Below are 19,161 nucleotides of genomic sequence, written 5' to 3'. Positions count from 1 at the left end.
TGTTAACTGCAAGTAAGATTGAAAATAGCAGCAGCCATTCAGCCCTTTGAGCCTGGCCATGGCTGACTATCCCGATCAGTTTGCTGTTCCCACTTACTCCCTATACCCTTTGACCCTGACAACTGTATCAAACTCCTTGAAAACTTTCAATGTTTCAGCCTCCAATGTTTTCTGTGGCAGAGAATTCCTCAGAAACATCCTTCCTGTGTTCACTCGGTCTCGACCTGTTGGAAGTTTCTATATGTCCCCCATCCTTCTTTTGAAGTCCAGTGGATATATTCCAACAGAGTTAACCTCCTCATCTGTCTGTCCGACTGTCCCAGCTCTCCGTCTGGAAAGTGCTGCACTGTCTCCATTGTTGGAGGATCATTCCCAGAGAAGGAGATAAAAACTGAACACAATATTCCAAGTGTGGCCTCACCGAGGTCCTGCTCCTGTCCTTGAAACCTCTCTCTGTAATGTCCAACACCTTCCTCCCTGCCCCTGCACACTCACTCACTCACTCAGCAACTGGTTTACAAGGACACCAAGATGTCACTGCACTTCCCCCTTTCCCAATCTATCACCGTTCAGATCCTCATCCCCCTCCCATCCTGCCATTGTTACCAAAGTGGATTACCTCACATTGATCCCCATTATACTGTACCCACGCACTCAGCTAGTGTATATCACACTGAACTATGGGGACCCCATCCTCAGAGATCACCCTTACACCAGCTGGGTGCTGTCTGGGAGTTAACTTCTGATCACGGAGCCCACAAACGTGTCACTGTACTCGGAGTGCTGGCCTGGCCTGATTCGGAGATTCTGGAAGAGCACAGCAGGTCAGGCAGCATCCGAGGAGCAGGAAAATCAGCATTTCGGGCAAAAGCCCTTCATCAGGAATAAAGGCAGTGAGCCTGAAGCGTGGAGAGATAAGCTTGAGGAGGGTGGGGGTGGGGAGAAAGTGATTGTGAGATTGTCCCCTCTGCTGTAAGTGCCTTTTTGTTAACGATGTGTCAGCCATTGAACACAGATTGCTCAAACAGCCTCCGCCTTCTCTGATAAAGTTACTGAAATATTAGCTTGCTCTGTCTCCATGGATACTGTCTGACCGGCCGGGATCTGTGGGATTTGTTGTTTTCGGGACAGATTGCAGCATCTGCACTAAACTGCTTCTACTCCACCTTCTCTTTCCCCTTGGTCTACTCTTCCACCCCGTTCCTCCATCTCTCTCCCTTTCCGTCCCTCTCCCCATCTGTCTCTGTGTCCCCCCCGAGGTGTTGAAAGGGTTTCCCGAGTGTCTCCAGGCTGATATCAGTGTGTACCTGAACCGGACCCTGCTCCATCACTGTAAGGCCTTCAGAGGAGGGACAAAGGGCTGCCTGCGGGCCCTGGCGATGAAGTTTAAGACCACCCATGCCCCCCCAGGGGACACCCTGGTCCACGCAGGAGATGTCCTCACCGCCCTGTACTTCATCTCCCGGGGCTCTATCGAGATCCTACGGAGCGACGTGGTGGTGGCTATCCTGGGTAAGTGTCCACCCCCCCACAGGGGGGGGGGGGGGGGGGGGGGGGGAGGGGGGGAGGGGGGGTGGGGGGAGGGGGGTGTGGGGGAGGGGAGGGGAGGGGAGGGGGGGAGGGGGGGTGGGGGAGGGGAGGGAGGGGAGGGGAGGTGGGGGAGGGGGGGGAGGGGGAGGGGAGGTGGGGGAGGGGTGATAGGCCGTGGAGCTGCACTGGTGTTTTCATGAAAACGGACTGAACAACCTGCTCCATGTCACCGACACCGACAGTGCGGCACTCCCTCGGCACTGGACCCTCCGACAGTGCGGCGCTCCCTCGGCACTGACCCTCCGACAGTGCGGCGCTCCCTCGGCACTGACCCTCCGACAGTGCGGCGCTCCCTCGGCACTGACCCTCCGACAGTGCGGCGCTCCCTCGGCACTGACCCTCCGACAGTGCGGCGCTCCCTCGGCACTGACCCTCCGACAGTGCGGCGCTCCCTCGGCACTGACCCTCCGACAGTGCGGCGCTCCCTCGGCACTGACCCTCCGACAGTGCGGCGCTCCCTCGGCACTGACCCTCCGACAGTGCGGCGCTCCCTCGGCACTGACCCTCCGACAGTGCGGCGCTCCCTCGGCACTGACCCTCCGACAGTGCGGCGCTCCCTCGGCACTGACCCTCCGACAGTGCGGCGCTCCCTCGGCACTGACCCTCCGACAGTGCGGCGCTCCCTCGGCACTGACCCTCCGACAGTGCGGCGCTCCCTCGGCAACTGACCCTCCGACAGTGCGGCGCTCCCTCGGCACTGACCCTCCGACAGTGCGGCGCTCCCTCGGCACTGACCCTCCGACAGTGCGGCGCTCCCTCGGCACTGACCCTCCGACAGTGCGGCGCTCCCTCGGCACTGACCCTCCGACAGTGCGGCGCTCCCTCGGCACTGACCCTCCGACAGTGCGGCGCTCCCTCGGCACTGACCCTCCGACAGTGCGGCGCTCCCTCGGCACTGACCCTCCGACAGTGCGGCGCTCCCTCGGCACTGACCCTCCGACAGTGCGGCGCTCCCTCGGCACTGACCCTCCGACAGTGCGGCGCTCCCTCGGCACTGACCCTCCGACAGTGCGGCGCTCCCTCGGCACTGACCCTCCGACAGTGCGGCGCTCCCTCGGCACTGACCCTCCGACAGTGCGGCGCTCCCCTCGGCACTGACCCTAATGCAGTGCCCACTCCCTCAGCACTGACCCTCCGACAGTGCGGCGCTCCCTCAGCACTGACCCTCCGACAGTGCGGCGCTCCCTCAGCACTGACCCTCCGACAGTGCGGCGCTCCCTCAGCACTGACCCTCCGACAGTGCGGCGCTCCCTCAGCCCCGACCCTCCGACAGTGCCAACTTCCTCAGCGCCGACCCTCCGACAGTGCCCACTCCCTCAGCACTGACCCTCCGACAGTGCGGTGCGCCCTCAGCACTGACCCTCAATCCTGCCTCAGCCTCCAGCTGCTTCTGTTGCTCTCTGTCACCGTCATTTACTGCTGTTCTGTTTGCTCTGAGCTTGTAGGTAAGAATGACATTTTTGGGGAACCGATCAATATGTACGGCCGCCCTGGCAAGTCGAACGCTGACGTGCGCGCACTGACCTACTGTGACCTTCACAAAATCCAGCGAGAGGACCTGCTCGGGATACTGGACATGTATCCCGAATTCTCAGACCATTTCTGGTCCAACCTGGAGATTACCTTTAATCTGCGTGACGTGAGTACAATTCTGATTCTCATAGAGAGTCATAGAGCACGGAAACAGACCCTTCGGTCCAACTCATCCGTGCTGACCAGATATCCTAAAGAAATCTAGTCAGCACCCGGCCACCATGTCCCTCCAAAACCTTCCTATTCATATACCCATCCAGATGCCTCTTAAATGTTGTAATTGTACTTGCCCCTCCCACTTCCTCGGGCAGCTCAGTGAAAGGGTTTCCCCTCAGGACCCTTGTATATCCCAGCCCTCTCACCGTAGCCCACAGTGCAGAGAGATGTGGCTATTCCCCTGGTATTTGGTTCCCCCAGTCTGACCGTACATTAGTATGGTGGTGACTTTCCTCTGTGTAGTCTGTGTGTTCGGCCAGCCCAGGTTAAGACATTGGCCGAGGCTGCTCCCCAGCTGAACTCTGCCTCAGTCATACCATTGTGTCCTTGACCCCGCGCCAGGTTAATTGGTGGAGTCTGACTGTCTCCTGTAACACATCATCCAGGTACCTCTTCGCCCACCCTGAGCGTTCAAAGCTCAGTCTCTTCGCCAGACTTCCTTAAGCTACCAACATTTATTTGAGACATAGTCAGCTGCGGATTGTACTGACATCCACAGACAAGATTAGAGTGATGCTGGAAAAGCACAGCAGGTCAGGCAGCATCCGAGGAGCAGGAAGATTGATGTTTCGGGCAAAAGCCCTTCATCAGGAATAAATGAAGGGCTTTTGCCCAAAACATCGATCTTCCTGCTCCTCGGATGCAGCCTGACCTGCTGTGCTTTTCCAGCATCACTCTGATGTAGAGTCAGATCTCCAGCATCTACAGAACCCACCTCGACCAGGCACCCACATACTCCAGGGGCACCAGACCGCCCAGCCACTTCCCTCTTCTCATTAACGAGGAAACAGCTGGATATTGCAGGTTCGATTCCCAGCACATGCACAAAAGGCACAATGTGTCTGAGCACACGATGGACAGAAGGGTCTCCATCTGGACTTTTGTTTATTAAATGGCATGTTTAATATTCCAAAGTGAATTTCCAGACAACATTCCACAGCTATAGGGACAACTCCTGATAAAGTCACCGGGACAATCTAAACAATCAGAGAAAAACTATTCATCGCCAACCTATTATGCTCTGATGTACCGTTCGGCCGCACTGATAGAAACAGGTTCAAGGTACTCCACCCTGCAGGTATTAAACCCTCTCTGCCCGCCCCCAGTCTGTTACACAGTGATACTGACTCACTGCACACCCCTCCCGGTCTGTTACACTGTGATACTGACTCACCGCACACTCCTCCCGGACTGTTACACAGTGATACTGACTCACCGCACACTCCTCCCAGTCTGTTACACAGTGATACTGACTCACCGCACACCCCTCCCGGTCTGTTACACAGTGATACTGACTCACCGCACACTCCTCCCGGTCTGTTACACTGTGATACTGACTCACCGCACACTCCTCCCGGTCTGTTACACAGTGATACTGACTCACCCCACACTCCTCCCGGTCTGTTACACAGTGATACTGACTCACCGCACACTCCTCTCAGTCTGTTACACAGTGATACTGACTCACCGCACACTCCTCCCGGTCTGTTACACAGTGATACTGACTCACAGCACACCCCTCCCAGTCTGTTACACAGTGATACTGACTCACCGCACACCCCTCCCAGTCTGTTACACAGTGATACTGACTCACCGCACACTCCTCCCAGTCTGAAATACAGTGATACTGACTCACTGCACACTCCTCCCAGTCTGTTACACAGTGATACTGACTCACTGCACACTCCTCCCAGTCTGTTACACAGTGATACTGACTCACCGCACACTCCTCCCGGTCTGTTACACAGTGATACTGACTCACCGCACACTTCTCCCAGTCTGTTACACTGTGATACTGACTCACTGCACACCCCTCCCGGTCTGTTACACAGTGATACTGACTCACCGCACACTCCTCCCGGTCTGTTACACAGTGATACTGACTCACAGCACACTCCTCCCAGTCTGTTACACAGTGATACTGACTCACCGCACACCCCTCCCAGTCTGTTACACAGTGATACTGACTCACTGCACACCCCTCCCAGTCTGTTACACAGTGATACTGACTCACCGCACACCCCTCCCAGTCTGTTACACAGTGATACTGACTCACTGCACACCCCTCCCAGTCTGTTACACAGTGATACTGACTCACTGCACACCCCTCCCAGTATGTTACACAGTGATACTGCCACACTGCACACTCCTCCCAGTCTGTTACACTGTGATACTGACTCACCCCACACTCCTCCCAGTCTGTTACACAGTGATACTGACTCACTGCACACTCCTCCCAGTCTGTTACACAGTGATACTGACTCACTGCACATTCCTCCCAGTCTCTTACACAGTGATACTGACTCACTGCACACTCCTCCCAGTCTGTTACACAGTGATACTGACTCACTGCACACTCCTCCCAGTCTGTTACACAGTGATACTGACTCACCGCACACTCCTCCCGGTCTGTTACACAGTGATACTGACTCACCGCACACTTCTCCCAGTCTGTTACACTGTGATACTGACTCACTGCACACCCCTCCCGGTCTGTTACACAGTGATACTGACTCACCGCACACTCCTCCCGGTCTGTTACACAGTGATACTGACTCACAGCACACTCCTCCCAGTCTGTTACACAGTGATACTGACTCACAGCACACTCCTCCCAGTCTGTTACACAGTGATACTGACTCACCGCACACCCCTCCCAGTCTGTTACACAGTGATACTGACTCACTGCACACCCCTCCCAGTCTGTTACACAGTGATACTGACTCACTGCACACCCCTCCCAGTATGTTACACAGTGATACTGCCACACTGCACACTCCTCCCAGTCTGTTACACTGTGATACTGACTCACCCCACACTCCTCCCAGTCTGTTACACAGTGATACTGACTCACTGCACACTCCTCCCAGTCTGTTACACAGTGATACTGACTCACTGCACATTCCTCCCAGTCTGTTACACAGTGATACTGACTCACTGCACACTCCTCCCAGTCTGTTACACAGTGATACTGACTCACTGCACACTCCTCCCAGTCTGTTACACAGTGATACTGACTCACCGCACACTCCTCCCGGTCTGTTACACAGTGATACTGACTCACCGCACACTCCTCCCGGTCTGTTACACAGTGATACTGACTCACCGCACACTCCTCCCGGACTCACTGCACACCCCTCCCAGTCCGTTACACTGTGATACTGACTCACAGCACGCTCCTCCCGGTCTGTTACACTGTGATACTGACTCACAGCACACTCCTCCCGGTCTGTTACACTGTGATACTGACTCACAGCACACTCCTCCCAGTCCGTTACACTGTGATACTGACTCACAGCACACTCCTCCCGGTCTGTTACACTGTGATACTGACTCACAGCACACTCCTCCCGGTCTGTTACACAGTGATACTGACTCACCGCACACTCCTCCCGGTCTGTTACACTGTGATACTGACTCACCGCACACTCCTCCCGGTCTGTTACACTGTGATACTGACTCACAGCACACTCCTCCCGGTCTGTTACACTGTGATACTGACTCACAGCACGCTCCTCCCGGTCTGTTACACTGTGATACTGACTCACAGCACACTCCTCCCGGTCTGTTACACTGTGATACTGACTCACCGCACACTCCTCCCAGTCTGTTACACAGTGATACTGACTCACTGCACACCCCTCCCAGTCTGTTACACTGTGATACTGACTCACCGCACACTCCCCCCAGTCTGTTACACAGTGATACTGACTCACTGCACACCCCTCCCAGTCTGTTACACAGTGATACTGACTCACCGCACACTCCTCCCAGTCTGTTACACAGTGATACTGACTCACCGCACACTCCTCCCAGTCTGTTACACAGTGATACTGACTCACCGCACACTCCTCCCAGTCTGTTACACAGTGATACTGACTCACTGCACACTCCTCCCAGTCTGTTACACAGTGATACTGACCCTCTGCACACTCCTCCCAGTCTGTTACACAGTGATACTGACTCACTGCACACTCCTCCCAGTCTGTTACACAGTGATACTGACTCACCGCACCCCCCCCCGGTCTGTTACACAGTGATACTGACTCACCGCACACCCCCCCCGGTCTGTTACACAGTGATACTGACTCACCCCACACTCCTCCCGGTCTGTTACACTGTGATACTGACTCACTGCACACCCCTCCCAGTCCGTTACACTGTGATACTGACTCACAGCACGCTCCTCCCGGTCTGTTACACAGTGATACTGACTCACAGCACACTCCTCCCGGTCTGTTACACAGTGATACTGACTCACCCCACACTCCTCCCGGTCTGTTACACTGTGATACTGACTCACTGCACACCCCTCCCAGTCCGTTACACTGTGATACTGACTCACAGCACGCTCCTCCCGGTCTGTTACACTGTTATACTGACTCACAGCACACTCCTCCCGGTCTGTTACACTGTGATACTGACTCACAGCACACTCCTCCCGGTCTGTTACACAGTGATACTGACTCACCGCACACTCCTCCCGGTCTGTTACACTGTGATACTGACTCACCGCACACTCCCCCCAGTCTGTTACACAGCGATACTGACTCACCGCACACTCCTCCCGGTCTGTTACACAGTGATACTGACTCACCGCACACTCCTCCCAGTCTGTTACACAGTGATACTGACTCACTGCACACTCCTCCCGGTCTGTTACACAGTGATACTGACTCACTGCACACTCCTCCCTGTCTGTTACACAGTGATACTGACTCACTGCACACTCCTCCCTGTCTGTTACACAGTAATACTGACTCACTGCACACTCCTCCCGGTCTGTTACACTGTGATACTGACTCACTGCACACCCCTCCCAGTCCGTTACACTGTGATACTGACTCACAGCACACTCCTCCCGGTCTGTTACACTGTGATACTGACTCACCGCACACCCCTCCCGGTCTGTTACACAGTGATACTGACTCACCGCACACTCCTCCCAGTCTGTTACACAGTGATACTGACTCACCGCACACTCCCCCCAGTCTGTTACACTGTGATACTGACTCACAGCACACTCCTCCCGGTCTGTTACACAGTGATACTGACTCACAGCACACTCCTCCCGGTCTGTTACACAGTGATACTGACTCACCCCACACTCCTCCCGGTCTGTTACACTGTGATACTGACTCACTGCACACCCCTCCCAGTCCGTTACACTGTGATACTGACTCACAGCACGCTCCTCCCGGTCTGTTACACTGTTATACTGACTCACAGCACACTCCTCCCGGTCTGTTACACTGTGATACTGACTCACAGCACACTCCTCCCGGTCTGTTACACAGTGATACTGACTCACCGCACACTCCTCCCGGTCTGTTACACTGTGATACTGACTCACCGCACACTCCCCCCAGTCTGTTACACAGCGATACTGACTCACCGCACACTCCTCCCGGTCTGTTACACAGTGATACTGACTCACCGCACACTCCTCCCAGTCTGTTACACAGTGATACTGACTCACTGCACACTCCTCCCGGTCTGTTACACAGTGATACTGACTCACTGCACACTCCTCCCTGTCTGTTACACAGTAATACTGACTCACTGCACACTCCTCCCGGTCTGTTACACAGTGATACTGACTCACCCCACACTCCTCCCGGTCTGTTACACTGTGATACTGACTCACTGCACACCCCTCCCAGTCCGTTACACTGTGATACTGACTCACAGCACACTCCTCCCGGTCTGTTACACTGTGATACTGACTCACCGCACACCCCTCCCGGTCTGTTACACAGTGATACTGACTCACCGCACACTCCTCCCAGTCTGTTACACAGTGATACTGACTCACCGCACACTCCCCCCAGTCTGTTACACAGTGATACTGACTCACCGCACACTCCTCCCAGTCTGTTACACAGTGATACTGACTCACTGCACACCCCTCCCAGTCTGTTACACTGTGATACTGACTCACCGCACACTCCCCCCAGTCTGTTACACAGTGATACTGACTCACCGCACACCCCTCCCAGTCTGTTACACAGTGATACTGACTCACCGCACACTCCTCCCAGTCTGTTACACAGTGATACTGACTCACTGCACACCCCTCCCAGTCTGTTACACTGTGATACTGACTCACCGCACACTCCCCCCAGTCTTTTACACAGTGATACTGACTCACTGCACACCCCTCCCAGTCTGTTACACAGTGATACTGACTCACTGCACACTCCTCCCGGTCTGTTACACAGTGATACTGACTGACCGCACACTCCTCCCGGTCTGTTATACAGTGATACTGACTCACCGCACACTCCTCCCGGTCTGTTACACTGTGATACTGACTCACTGCACACCCCTCCCAGTCTGTTACACAGTGATACTGACTCACCGCACACCCCTCCCAGTCTGTTACACTGTGATACTGACTCACCGCACACTCCTCCCGGTCTGTTACACAGTGATACTGACTCACCGCACACTCCTCCCGGTCTGTTACACAGTGATACTGACTCACCGCACACTCCTCCCGGTCTGTTACACAGTGATACTGACTCACCGCACACCCCTCCCGGTCTGTTACACAGTGATACTGACTCACTGCACACTCCTCCCGGTCTGTTACACAGTGATACTGACTCACCCCACACTCCTCCCGGTCTGTTACACTGTGATACTGACTCACTGCACACCCCTCCCAGTCCGTTACACTGTGATACTGACTCACAGCACACTCCTCCCGGTCTGTTACACTGTGATACTGACTCACCGCACACCCCTCCCGGTCTGTTACACAGTGATACTGACTCACCGCACACTCCTCCCGGTCTGTTACACAGTGATACTGACTCACCGCACACTCCCCCCAGTCTGTTACACAGTGATACTGACTCACCGCACACTCCTCCCAGTCTGTTACACAGTGATACTGACTCACTGCACACCCCTCCCAGTCTGTTACACTGTGATACTGACTCACCGCACACTCCCCCCAGTCTGTTACACAGTGATACTGACTCACCGCACACCCCTCCCAGTCTGTTACACAGTGATACTGACTCACCGCACACTCCTCCCAGTCTGTTACACAGTGATACTGACTCACCGCACACTCCTCCCAGTCTGTTACACAGTGATACTGACTCACCGCACACTCCTCCCAGTCTGTTACACAGTGATACTGACTCACCGCACACTCCCCCCAGTCTGTTACACAGTGATACTGACTCACTGCACACCCCTCCCAGTCTGTTACACAGTGATACTGACTCACCGCACACTCCTCCCAGTCTGTTACACAGTGATACTGACTCACTGCACACTCCTCCCAGTCTGTTACACAGTGATACTGACTCACTGCACACCCCTCCCAGTCTGTTACACAGTGATACTGACTCACCGCACACTCCCCCCAGTCTGTTACACAGTGATACTGACTCACCGCACACTCCTCCCAGTCTGTTACACAGTGATACTGACTCACCGCACTCTCCTCCCAGTCTGTTACACAGTGATACTGACTCACTGCACACCCCTCCCAGTCTGTTACACTGTGATACTGACTCACCGCACACTCCCCCCAGTCTGTTACACAGTGATACTGACTCACTGCACACCCCTCCCAGTCTGTTACACAGTGATACTGACTCACTGCACACTCCTCCCAGTCTGTTACACTGTGATACTGACTCACTGCACACCCCTCCCAGTCTGTTACACTGTGATACTGACTCACAGCACACCCCTCCCAGTCTGTTACACTGTGATACTGACTCACAGCACACCCCTCCCAGTCTGTTACACTGTGATACTGACTCACAGCACACCCCTCCCAGTCTGTTACACTGTGATACTGACTCACCGCACACCCCTCCCAGTCTGTTACACAGTGATACTGACTCACTGCACATCCCTCCCAGTCTGTTACACAGTGATACTGACTCACTGCACACCCCTCCCAGTCTGTTACACAGTGATACTGACTCACTGCACACTCCTCCCAGTCTGTTACACAGTGATACTGACTCACTGCACACTCCTCCCAGTCTGTTACACAGTGATACTGACCCTCTGCACACTCCTCCCAGTCTGTTACACAGTGATACTGACTCACTGCACACTCCTCCCAGTCTGTTACACAGTGATACTGACTCACCGCACCCCCCCCCAGTCTGTTACACAGTGATACTGACTCACCGCACACCCCCCCCGGTCTGTTACACAGTGATACTGACTCACCCCACACTCCTCCCGGTCTGTTACACTGTGATACTGACTCACTGCACACCCCTCCCAGTCCGTTACACTGTGATACTGACTCACAGCACGCTCCTCCCGGTCTGTTACACTGTTATACTGACTCACAGCACACTCCTCCCGGTCTGTTACACTGTGATACTGACTCACAGCACACTCCTCCCGGTCTGTTACACAGTGATACTGACTCACAGCACACTCCTCCCGGTCTGTTACACAGTGATACTGACTCACCGCACACTCCTCCCGGTCTGTTACACAGTGATACTGACTCACCCCACACTCCTCCCGGTCTGTTACACTGTGATACTGACTCACTGCACACCCCTCCCAGTCCGTTACACTGTGATACTGACTCACAGCACGCTCCTCCCGGTCTGTTACACTGTTATACTGACTCACAGCACACTCCTCCCGGTCTGTTACACTGTGATACTGACTCACAGCACACTCCTCCCGGTCTGTTACACAGTGATACTGACTCACCGCACACTCCTCCCGGTCTGTTACACTGTGATACTGACTCACCGCACACTCCCCCCAGTCTGTTACACAGCGATACTGACTCACCGCACACTCCTCCCGGTCTGTTACACAGTGATACTGACTCACCGCACACTCCTCCCAGTCTGTTACACAGTGATACTGACTCACTGCACACTCCTCCCGGTCTGTTACACAGTGATACTGACTCACTGCACACTCCTCCCTGTCTGTTACACAGTGATACTGACTCACTGCACACTCCTCCCGGTCTGTTACACAGTGATACTGACTCACCCCACACTCCTCCCGGTCTGTTACACTGTGATACTGACTCACTGCACACCCCTCCCAGTCCGTTACACTGTGATACTGACTCACAGCACACTCCTCCCGGTCTGTTACACTGTGATACTGACTCACCGCACACCCCTCCCGGTCTGTTACACAGTGATACTGACTCACCGCACACTCCTCCCAGTCTGTTACACAGTGATACTGACTCACCGCACACTCCCCCCAGTCTGTTACACAGTGATACTGACTCACCGCACACTCCTCCCAGTCTGTTACACAGTGATACTGACTCACTGCACACCCCTCCCAGTCTGTTACACTGTGATACTGACTCACCGCACACTCCCCCCAGTCTGTTACACAGTGATACTGACTCACCGCACACCCCTCCCAGTCTGTTACACAGTGATACTGACTCACCGCACACTCCTCCCAGTCTGTTACACAGTGATACTGACTCACTGCACACCCCTCCCAGTCTGTTACACTGTGATACTGACTCACCGCACACTCCCCCCAGTCTTTTACACAGTGATACTGACTCACTGCACACCCCTCCCAGTCTGTTACACAGTGATACTGACTCACTGCACACTCCTCCCAGTCTGTTACACTGTGATACTGACTCACTGCACACCCCTCCCAGTCTGTTACACTGTGATACTGACTCACAGCACACCCCTCCCAGTCTGTTACACTGTGATACTGACTCACCGCACACCCCTCCCAGTCTGTTACACAGTGATACTGACTCACCGCACACCCCTCCCAGTCTGTTACACAGTGATACTGACTCACCGCACACCCCTCCCAGTCTGTTACACAGTGATACTGACTCACCGCACACTCCCCCCAGTCTGTTACACAGTGATACTGACTCACCGCACACTCCTCCCAGTCTGTTACACAGTGATACTGACTCACCGCACACTCCCCCCAGTCTGTTACACAGTGATACTGACTCACAGCACACCCCTCCCAGTCTGTTACACAGTGATACTGACTCACCGCACACTCCCCCCAGTCTGTTACACTGTGATACTGACTCACCGCACACCCCTCCCAGTGTCTTACACAGTGATACTGACTCACCGCACACCCCTCCCAGTCTCTTACACAGTGATACTGACTCACTGCACACTCCTCCCGGTCTGTTACACAGTGATACTGACTCACCGCACACCCCTCCCAGTCTGTTACACAGTGATACTGACTCACCGCACACCCCTCCCAGTCTGTTACACAGTGATACTGACTCACCGCACACTCCTCCCAGTCTGTTACACAGTGATACTGACTCACCGCACACTCCTCCCAGTCTGTTACACAGTGATACTGACTCACTGCACACCCCTCCCGGTCTGTTACAGTGATACTGACTCACTGCACACCCCTCCCGGTCTGTTACACAGTGATACTGACTCACCGCACACTCCTCCCAGTCTGTTACACAGTGATACTGACTCACCGCACACTCCTCCCAGTCTGTTACACAGTGATACTGACTCACTGCACACCCCTCCCGGTCTGTTACAGTGATAGTGACTCACTGCACACCCCTCCCGGTCTGTTACACAGTGATACTGACTCACTGCACACTCCTCCCAGTCTGTTACACTGTGATACTGACTCACTGCACACCCCTCCCAGTCTGTTACACAGTGATACTGACTCACCCCACACCCCTCCCGGTCTGTTTCACAGTGATACTGACTCACTGCACACTCCTCCCGGTCTGTTACACAGTGATACTGACTCACTGCACACTCCTCCCGGTCTGTTACACTGTGATACTGACTCACTGCACACTCCCCCCAGTCTGTTACACAGTGATACTGACTCACCGCACACTCCTCCCAGTCTGTTACACAGTGATACTGACTCACTGCACACCCCTCCCAGTCTGTTACACTGTGATACTGACTCACCCCACACCCCTCCCGGTCTCTTACACAGTGATACTGACTCACTGCACACCCCTCCCGGTCTGTTACACAGTGATACTGACTCACTGCACACTCCTCCCAGTCTGTTACACAGTGATACTGACTCACTGTACACTCCTCCCAGGCTGTTACACTGTGATACTGACTCACCGCACACCCCTCCCAGTCTGTTACACTGTGATACTGACTCCCAGTCTATTACACACTTCTTTGGTGCAGCTTCTTCCTGTACTGACCTACTGCCTGAAGGTTTTTTTCTGATAGAATTTTCTTATCTTGATTCGATTAGATTACTTACAGTGTGGAAACAGGCCCTTCGGCCCAACAAGTCCAAACTGACCCTCCGAAAATCAACTTCCCTAGAACCATTCCCCTACATTTAGCCCTTCACCTCACACTATGGGCAATTTAGCCTGGCCAATTCACCTAACCTGCATGTCTTTTGGATTGTGGGAAGAAACTGGAGGAAACCCACGCAGACACAGGGAGAATGTGCAAACTCCACACAGACGGTTTCCTGAGGCGGGAATTGAACCTTGGTCCCTGGCGCTGTGAGGCAGCAGTGCTAACCACTGAGCCATGAGCCTCCCTGTATCTTCTCTGTCAGTGTCCCTCCACCTCTTTCCCTGCAGTCAGTGTTCTGGCTAGTCGTTGTGTTGTGAATGAGCGTGTTGTGTAATGTCCCAGTTCATGCCTTGTCTCTCTTATAGACCAACATGATTCCAGGCTCCAACTCCTGCAGTGAATCTGATGGAGGTTTTCACCAATCTCAGAAGCAGAAGTTGTCATTCCGAACACGGACAGAACACGGTGAGAAAATATCCAAGAGATTCCTGACCTCACTGATACCCAGACACTGACCCTTGACCCTCATCACTCCAGTTAGTTCCAGTTCTATTGGGATGCCAGTATCGGGTCAATACAGAAAAGCAGAGGACACTGATGAGGAACAGCACTGACCCCACTGATGCTCAGTAGCAGCACCATGTACTAGCAACAGGATACACTAATTCAAAGACCAAAGTAAAAAGGAAATTACAGCAGAGGAGCAAGCCCTTCGGCCCTCCAAACCCACACTGATCCAGATCCTCGATCTAAACCTGTCACCTATTTTGTATCCCTCTGCTTCCTGCCCATTCATGCATCTGTCCAGATCCATGTTAAATGATGCTATCATGCCCACCTCTCCCACCTCCTCTGGTAATGCATTCCAGGCACCCACCACCCTCTGTGTAAAGAACTTCCCACATATATCTCCCTTTAACCTTTCTGCTTTCACTTTGAACTCATGACCCCTAGTAATTGAATCCCCCACTCTGGGGAAAAAGCTTCTATCTATCTACCCTGTCTACAGCTCTCATGGTTTTGTAGACCTCAATCAGGTCCACCCTCAACCTCTGTCTTTCTAATGAAAATAATCTTAATCCACTCAACCTCTCTTCATAGCTAGTGCCCTCCAGACCAGGCAACATCCTGGTGAACCTCCTCTGCACCCTCTCCAAATCATCCACATCCTTTTGGTAATGAGGCGACCAGAACTATATGCAATATTCTAAATGCGGCCAAACCAAAGTTTTATACAACTGTAACATGATCTGCCCACTCTTGTACTCAACACCCCGTCTGATGAAGGGCAGCATGCTGTATGCCTTCTTGAACACTCTACTGACCTGTGTTGCCACTTTCAGGATACAATGGACCTGAACACCCAGATCACTGTGTACATCAATTTTCCCCAGGACTTTTCCATTTACCATATATTTCGCTCTTAAATTGGATCTTCCAAAATGCATCACCTCGCATTTGCCTGGATTGAACTCCATCTGCCATTTCGTCAACACTCCAATCTATCTATCTTCTGCTGCATTCTCTGACAGTCCCCTTCACTATCTGCTACTCCACCAATCTTAGTGTCATCTGGAAACTTGCTAATCAGATCGCCTACACCTTCCTCCAAATCATTTATGTCTGTCACAAACAACAGTGGCCCCAGTGCAGATGCCTGTGGAACACCACTGGTCACAGGTCTCCATTTTGAGAAACGCACTTCCACGACTACTCTCTGTCTGTTGCTGCCAAGCCAGTTCTCTATCCATCTAGCTCGTACATCCTGGACCCCATGCGACCTCACCTTCTCCAACAGCCTACCATGGGGAACCTTATCAAACGCCTTACTGATGTCCATGTATATGACATCTATAGCTCTTCCCTCATCAATCAACTTTGTGACTTCCTCAAAGAATTTTATTAAATTGGTCAGACATGACCTTCCCTGCTCAAAACTATGTTGCGTTTCACTGATAAGCCCATTTTCTTCCAAATGGGGATAAATCCTATCCCTCAGTATCTTCTCCAGCAGCTTCCCTACCACTGATGTCAGTCTCGCCGGTCTATAATTACCTGGATCATCCCTGCTACCCTTCTTAAACAAGGGGACAACATTAGCAATTCTCCAGTCCTCCGGGTCCTCACCCATGTTCAAGGATACTGCAAAGATATCTGTTAAGGCCCCAGCTATTTCCTCTCTCCTCAGTAACCTGGGATAGATCCCATCCAGACCTGGGGACTTGTCCACCTTAATGCCTTTTAGAATGCCCAACACTTTCTCCCTCCTTCTGCCGACTTGATGTAGAGTAATCAAACATCATTCCTAACCTCAACATCCATCATGTCCCTCTTCTCAGTGAATACCAATGCAAAGTACTCACTAAGAATCGAACCCTTTCTCTCTGGCTCCATGTATAACTTTCCTTCTTTGTCCTTGAGTGGGCCAACCCTTTCTCTAGTTACCCTCTTGCTCCTTATATATGAATAAAAGGCTTTGGGATTTTCCTTACCCCTGTTTGCTGAAGATATTTCATGACCCCTTTTATCCCTGTTAATTCCTCAATTCAGATTGGTCCTACTTTCCCGATATTCTTCCAAAGCTTTGTCTGTTTTCTGTCACCTAGACCTTATGTATACTTCCTTTTTCCTCTTAGCTAGTCTCACAATTTCACCTGTCATCCAGGGTTCCCTAATCTTGCCATTTCTATCCCTCATTTTCACAAGGACATGTCTGCCCTGCATTCTAATCAACCTCTCTTTAAAAGCCTCCCACATATTAAATGTGGATTTACCTTCAAACAGCTGCTCCCAATCCACATTCCCCAGCTCCAGCCGCATTTTGGTATAGTTGGTCTTCCCCAATTTAGTTCTCTTCCTTTAGGGCCATTCTTGTCTTTGTTCATGAGTACTCAAACTTACGAAATTGTGATCACTATTCCCAAAGTAATCCCCGACTGAAACTTCAACCAGCAGGCTGGGCTCATTCCCCAACAGCAGATCCAGTTTGGCCCCTTCCTGAGTTGGACTATTTACATACTGCTTTAGAAAACCCTCCTGGATGCTCCTTACAATTTCTGCTCCATCTGGACCTCTAACACGATGTGAATCCCAGTCAATGTTGGGAAAATTAAAATCTCCTATCACCACCACCCTATTGTTCCTGCAACTTTCTATAATCTGTTTCCATATTTGTACCTGAATCTCATGCTCACTGTTGGGAGGCCTGGAGTACAGCCCCAAGATTGTCACCTCACCCTTCCTATTTCTGACCTCTGCCCATATCACCTCACTGCTCGAGTCCTCCATAGTGCCCTCCTTCAGCACAGCTGTGATAGCCTCTCTGACCAGTAATACAACTCCTCCACCCCTTTTACCTCCCTCTCTAACCCACCTGAAGCATTGATATCCTGGGATATTTAGTTGTCAATCATGCCTTTCCCTCAACCAAGTCTCATTATTAGCAATAACATCATACTTAAAGGTACAAATCCAAGCCCTAAGATCATTTGCCTTACCTATTACACATCTTGCATGAAAACAAATACACCTCAGACTACATATCCCTTTGCATTCATCATCGTCTCCCTGCCTACTCTTCCCCCTTAGTCACGCTGACTTCATGATCTAGTTCTTTACAGGCTTTAGTTTCTACCTCCTTACTGTCCACTAACCAGCTCTTTTGGTTCCCAACCCCCTGCCACATTAGTTTAAACCCTCCCCAACAACGTTAGCAAAAGCACCCCCAAGGACGTTGGTTCCAGTCAGGCCCAGGAGTAAACCTCCCAATTTGTATTAGTTCCACCAGTTGCAATGTCCCAAAAATCTGAACCCCTCCTTTGTGCACTATCTCCCACGCATTCATCCTGCCTATTGTTTCAGTTTTACTCTGACTAGCACGTGGCACTGGCAACAATCCTGAGGTTACTAACTCTGAGGTCAGCAGTTGCCCAAATATATCAGTTCACTCACTTTCCCAAAGCACAATTCGATAGCTCTACGCTCTCCCTGCTCCCACTGGTGGTCCAAAAATGCTGACAATTCCCCAAAGATCCTCACTTATCACCTTCCAAACCAATAGCCACATCCATCCAGAAGGACAAGGCCAGCAGATACGTGGGAACACCACCCCCTGCAGGTTCCCCTCCATCTCACTCACCATCCTGACTTGGAAATATCTCGCAGTTTCTTCAACGGCCAGGAATTCCCTCCTGAAGGGCATTGGGGGTCTTCCCACAGCTCAGGGACGGCAGTGGGGGAGTGGGCTTGGATAGAATCACATCTGTTTGTACTGAGCTGACATCATCAGGGTCTCTGAGACAGTCACCATGTTGTTTTGGCAAATAATTGTCTGACGTTGTCCAACTGCTTACACCCTTCCCCACCCCCACACACCTCCCCGTGACCACACCCTGTCCCCACCCCCACACACCTCCCCGTGACCACTCCCTGTCCCCACCCCCACACACCTCGCCGTGACCACTCCCTGTCCCCACCCCCACACACCTCCCCGTGACCACACCCTGTCCCCACCCCCACACACCTC

General features: G+C 52.7%; 1 protein-coding gene across 1 annotated transcript in view; it reads left to right on the top strand.

The window, feature by feature from the left end:
* The window catches only part of LOC140476716 (voltage-gated inwardly rectifying potassium channel KCNH2-like), an 89,393-nt gene that overhangs the window by 13,705 nt on the left and 56,527 nt on the right, over nucleotides 1-19,161 (top strand). The window contains exons 5-7 of the mRNA XM_072569536.1: nucleotides 1,260-1,512; nucleotides 3,036-3,229; nucleotides 15,002-15,101. Coding sequence (XP_072425637.1) covers nucleotides 1,260-1,512; nucleotides 3,036-3,229; nucleotides 15,002-15,101 — 547 coding nt within the window. The remainder of the gene's footprint in view (nucleotides 1-1,259; nucleotides 1,513-3,035; nucleotides 3,230-15,001; nucleotides 15,102-19,161) is intronic.

Source organism: Chiloscyllium punctatum, chromosome 5, assembly GCF_047496795.1.
Source record: "Chiloscyllium punctatum isolate Juve2018m chromosome 5, sChiPun1.3, whole genome shotgun sequence".
Classification (NCBI taxonomy): Eukaryota; Metazoa; Chordata; class Chondrichthyes; order Orectolobiformes; family Hemiscylliidae; genus Chiloscyllium; species Chiloscyllium punctatum.
This window is presented reverse-complemented; position numbering and strand designations above follow the sequence as displayed.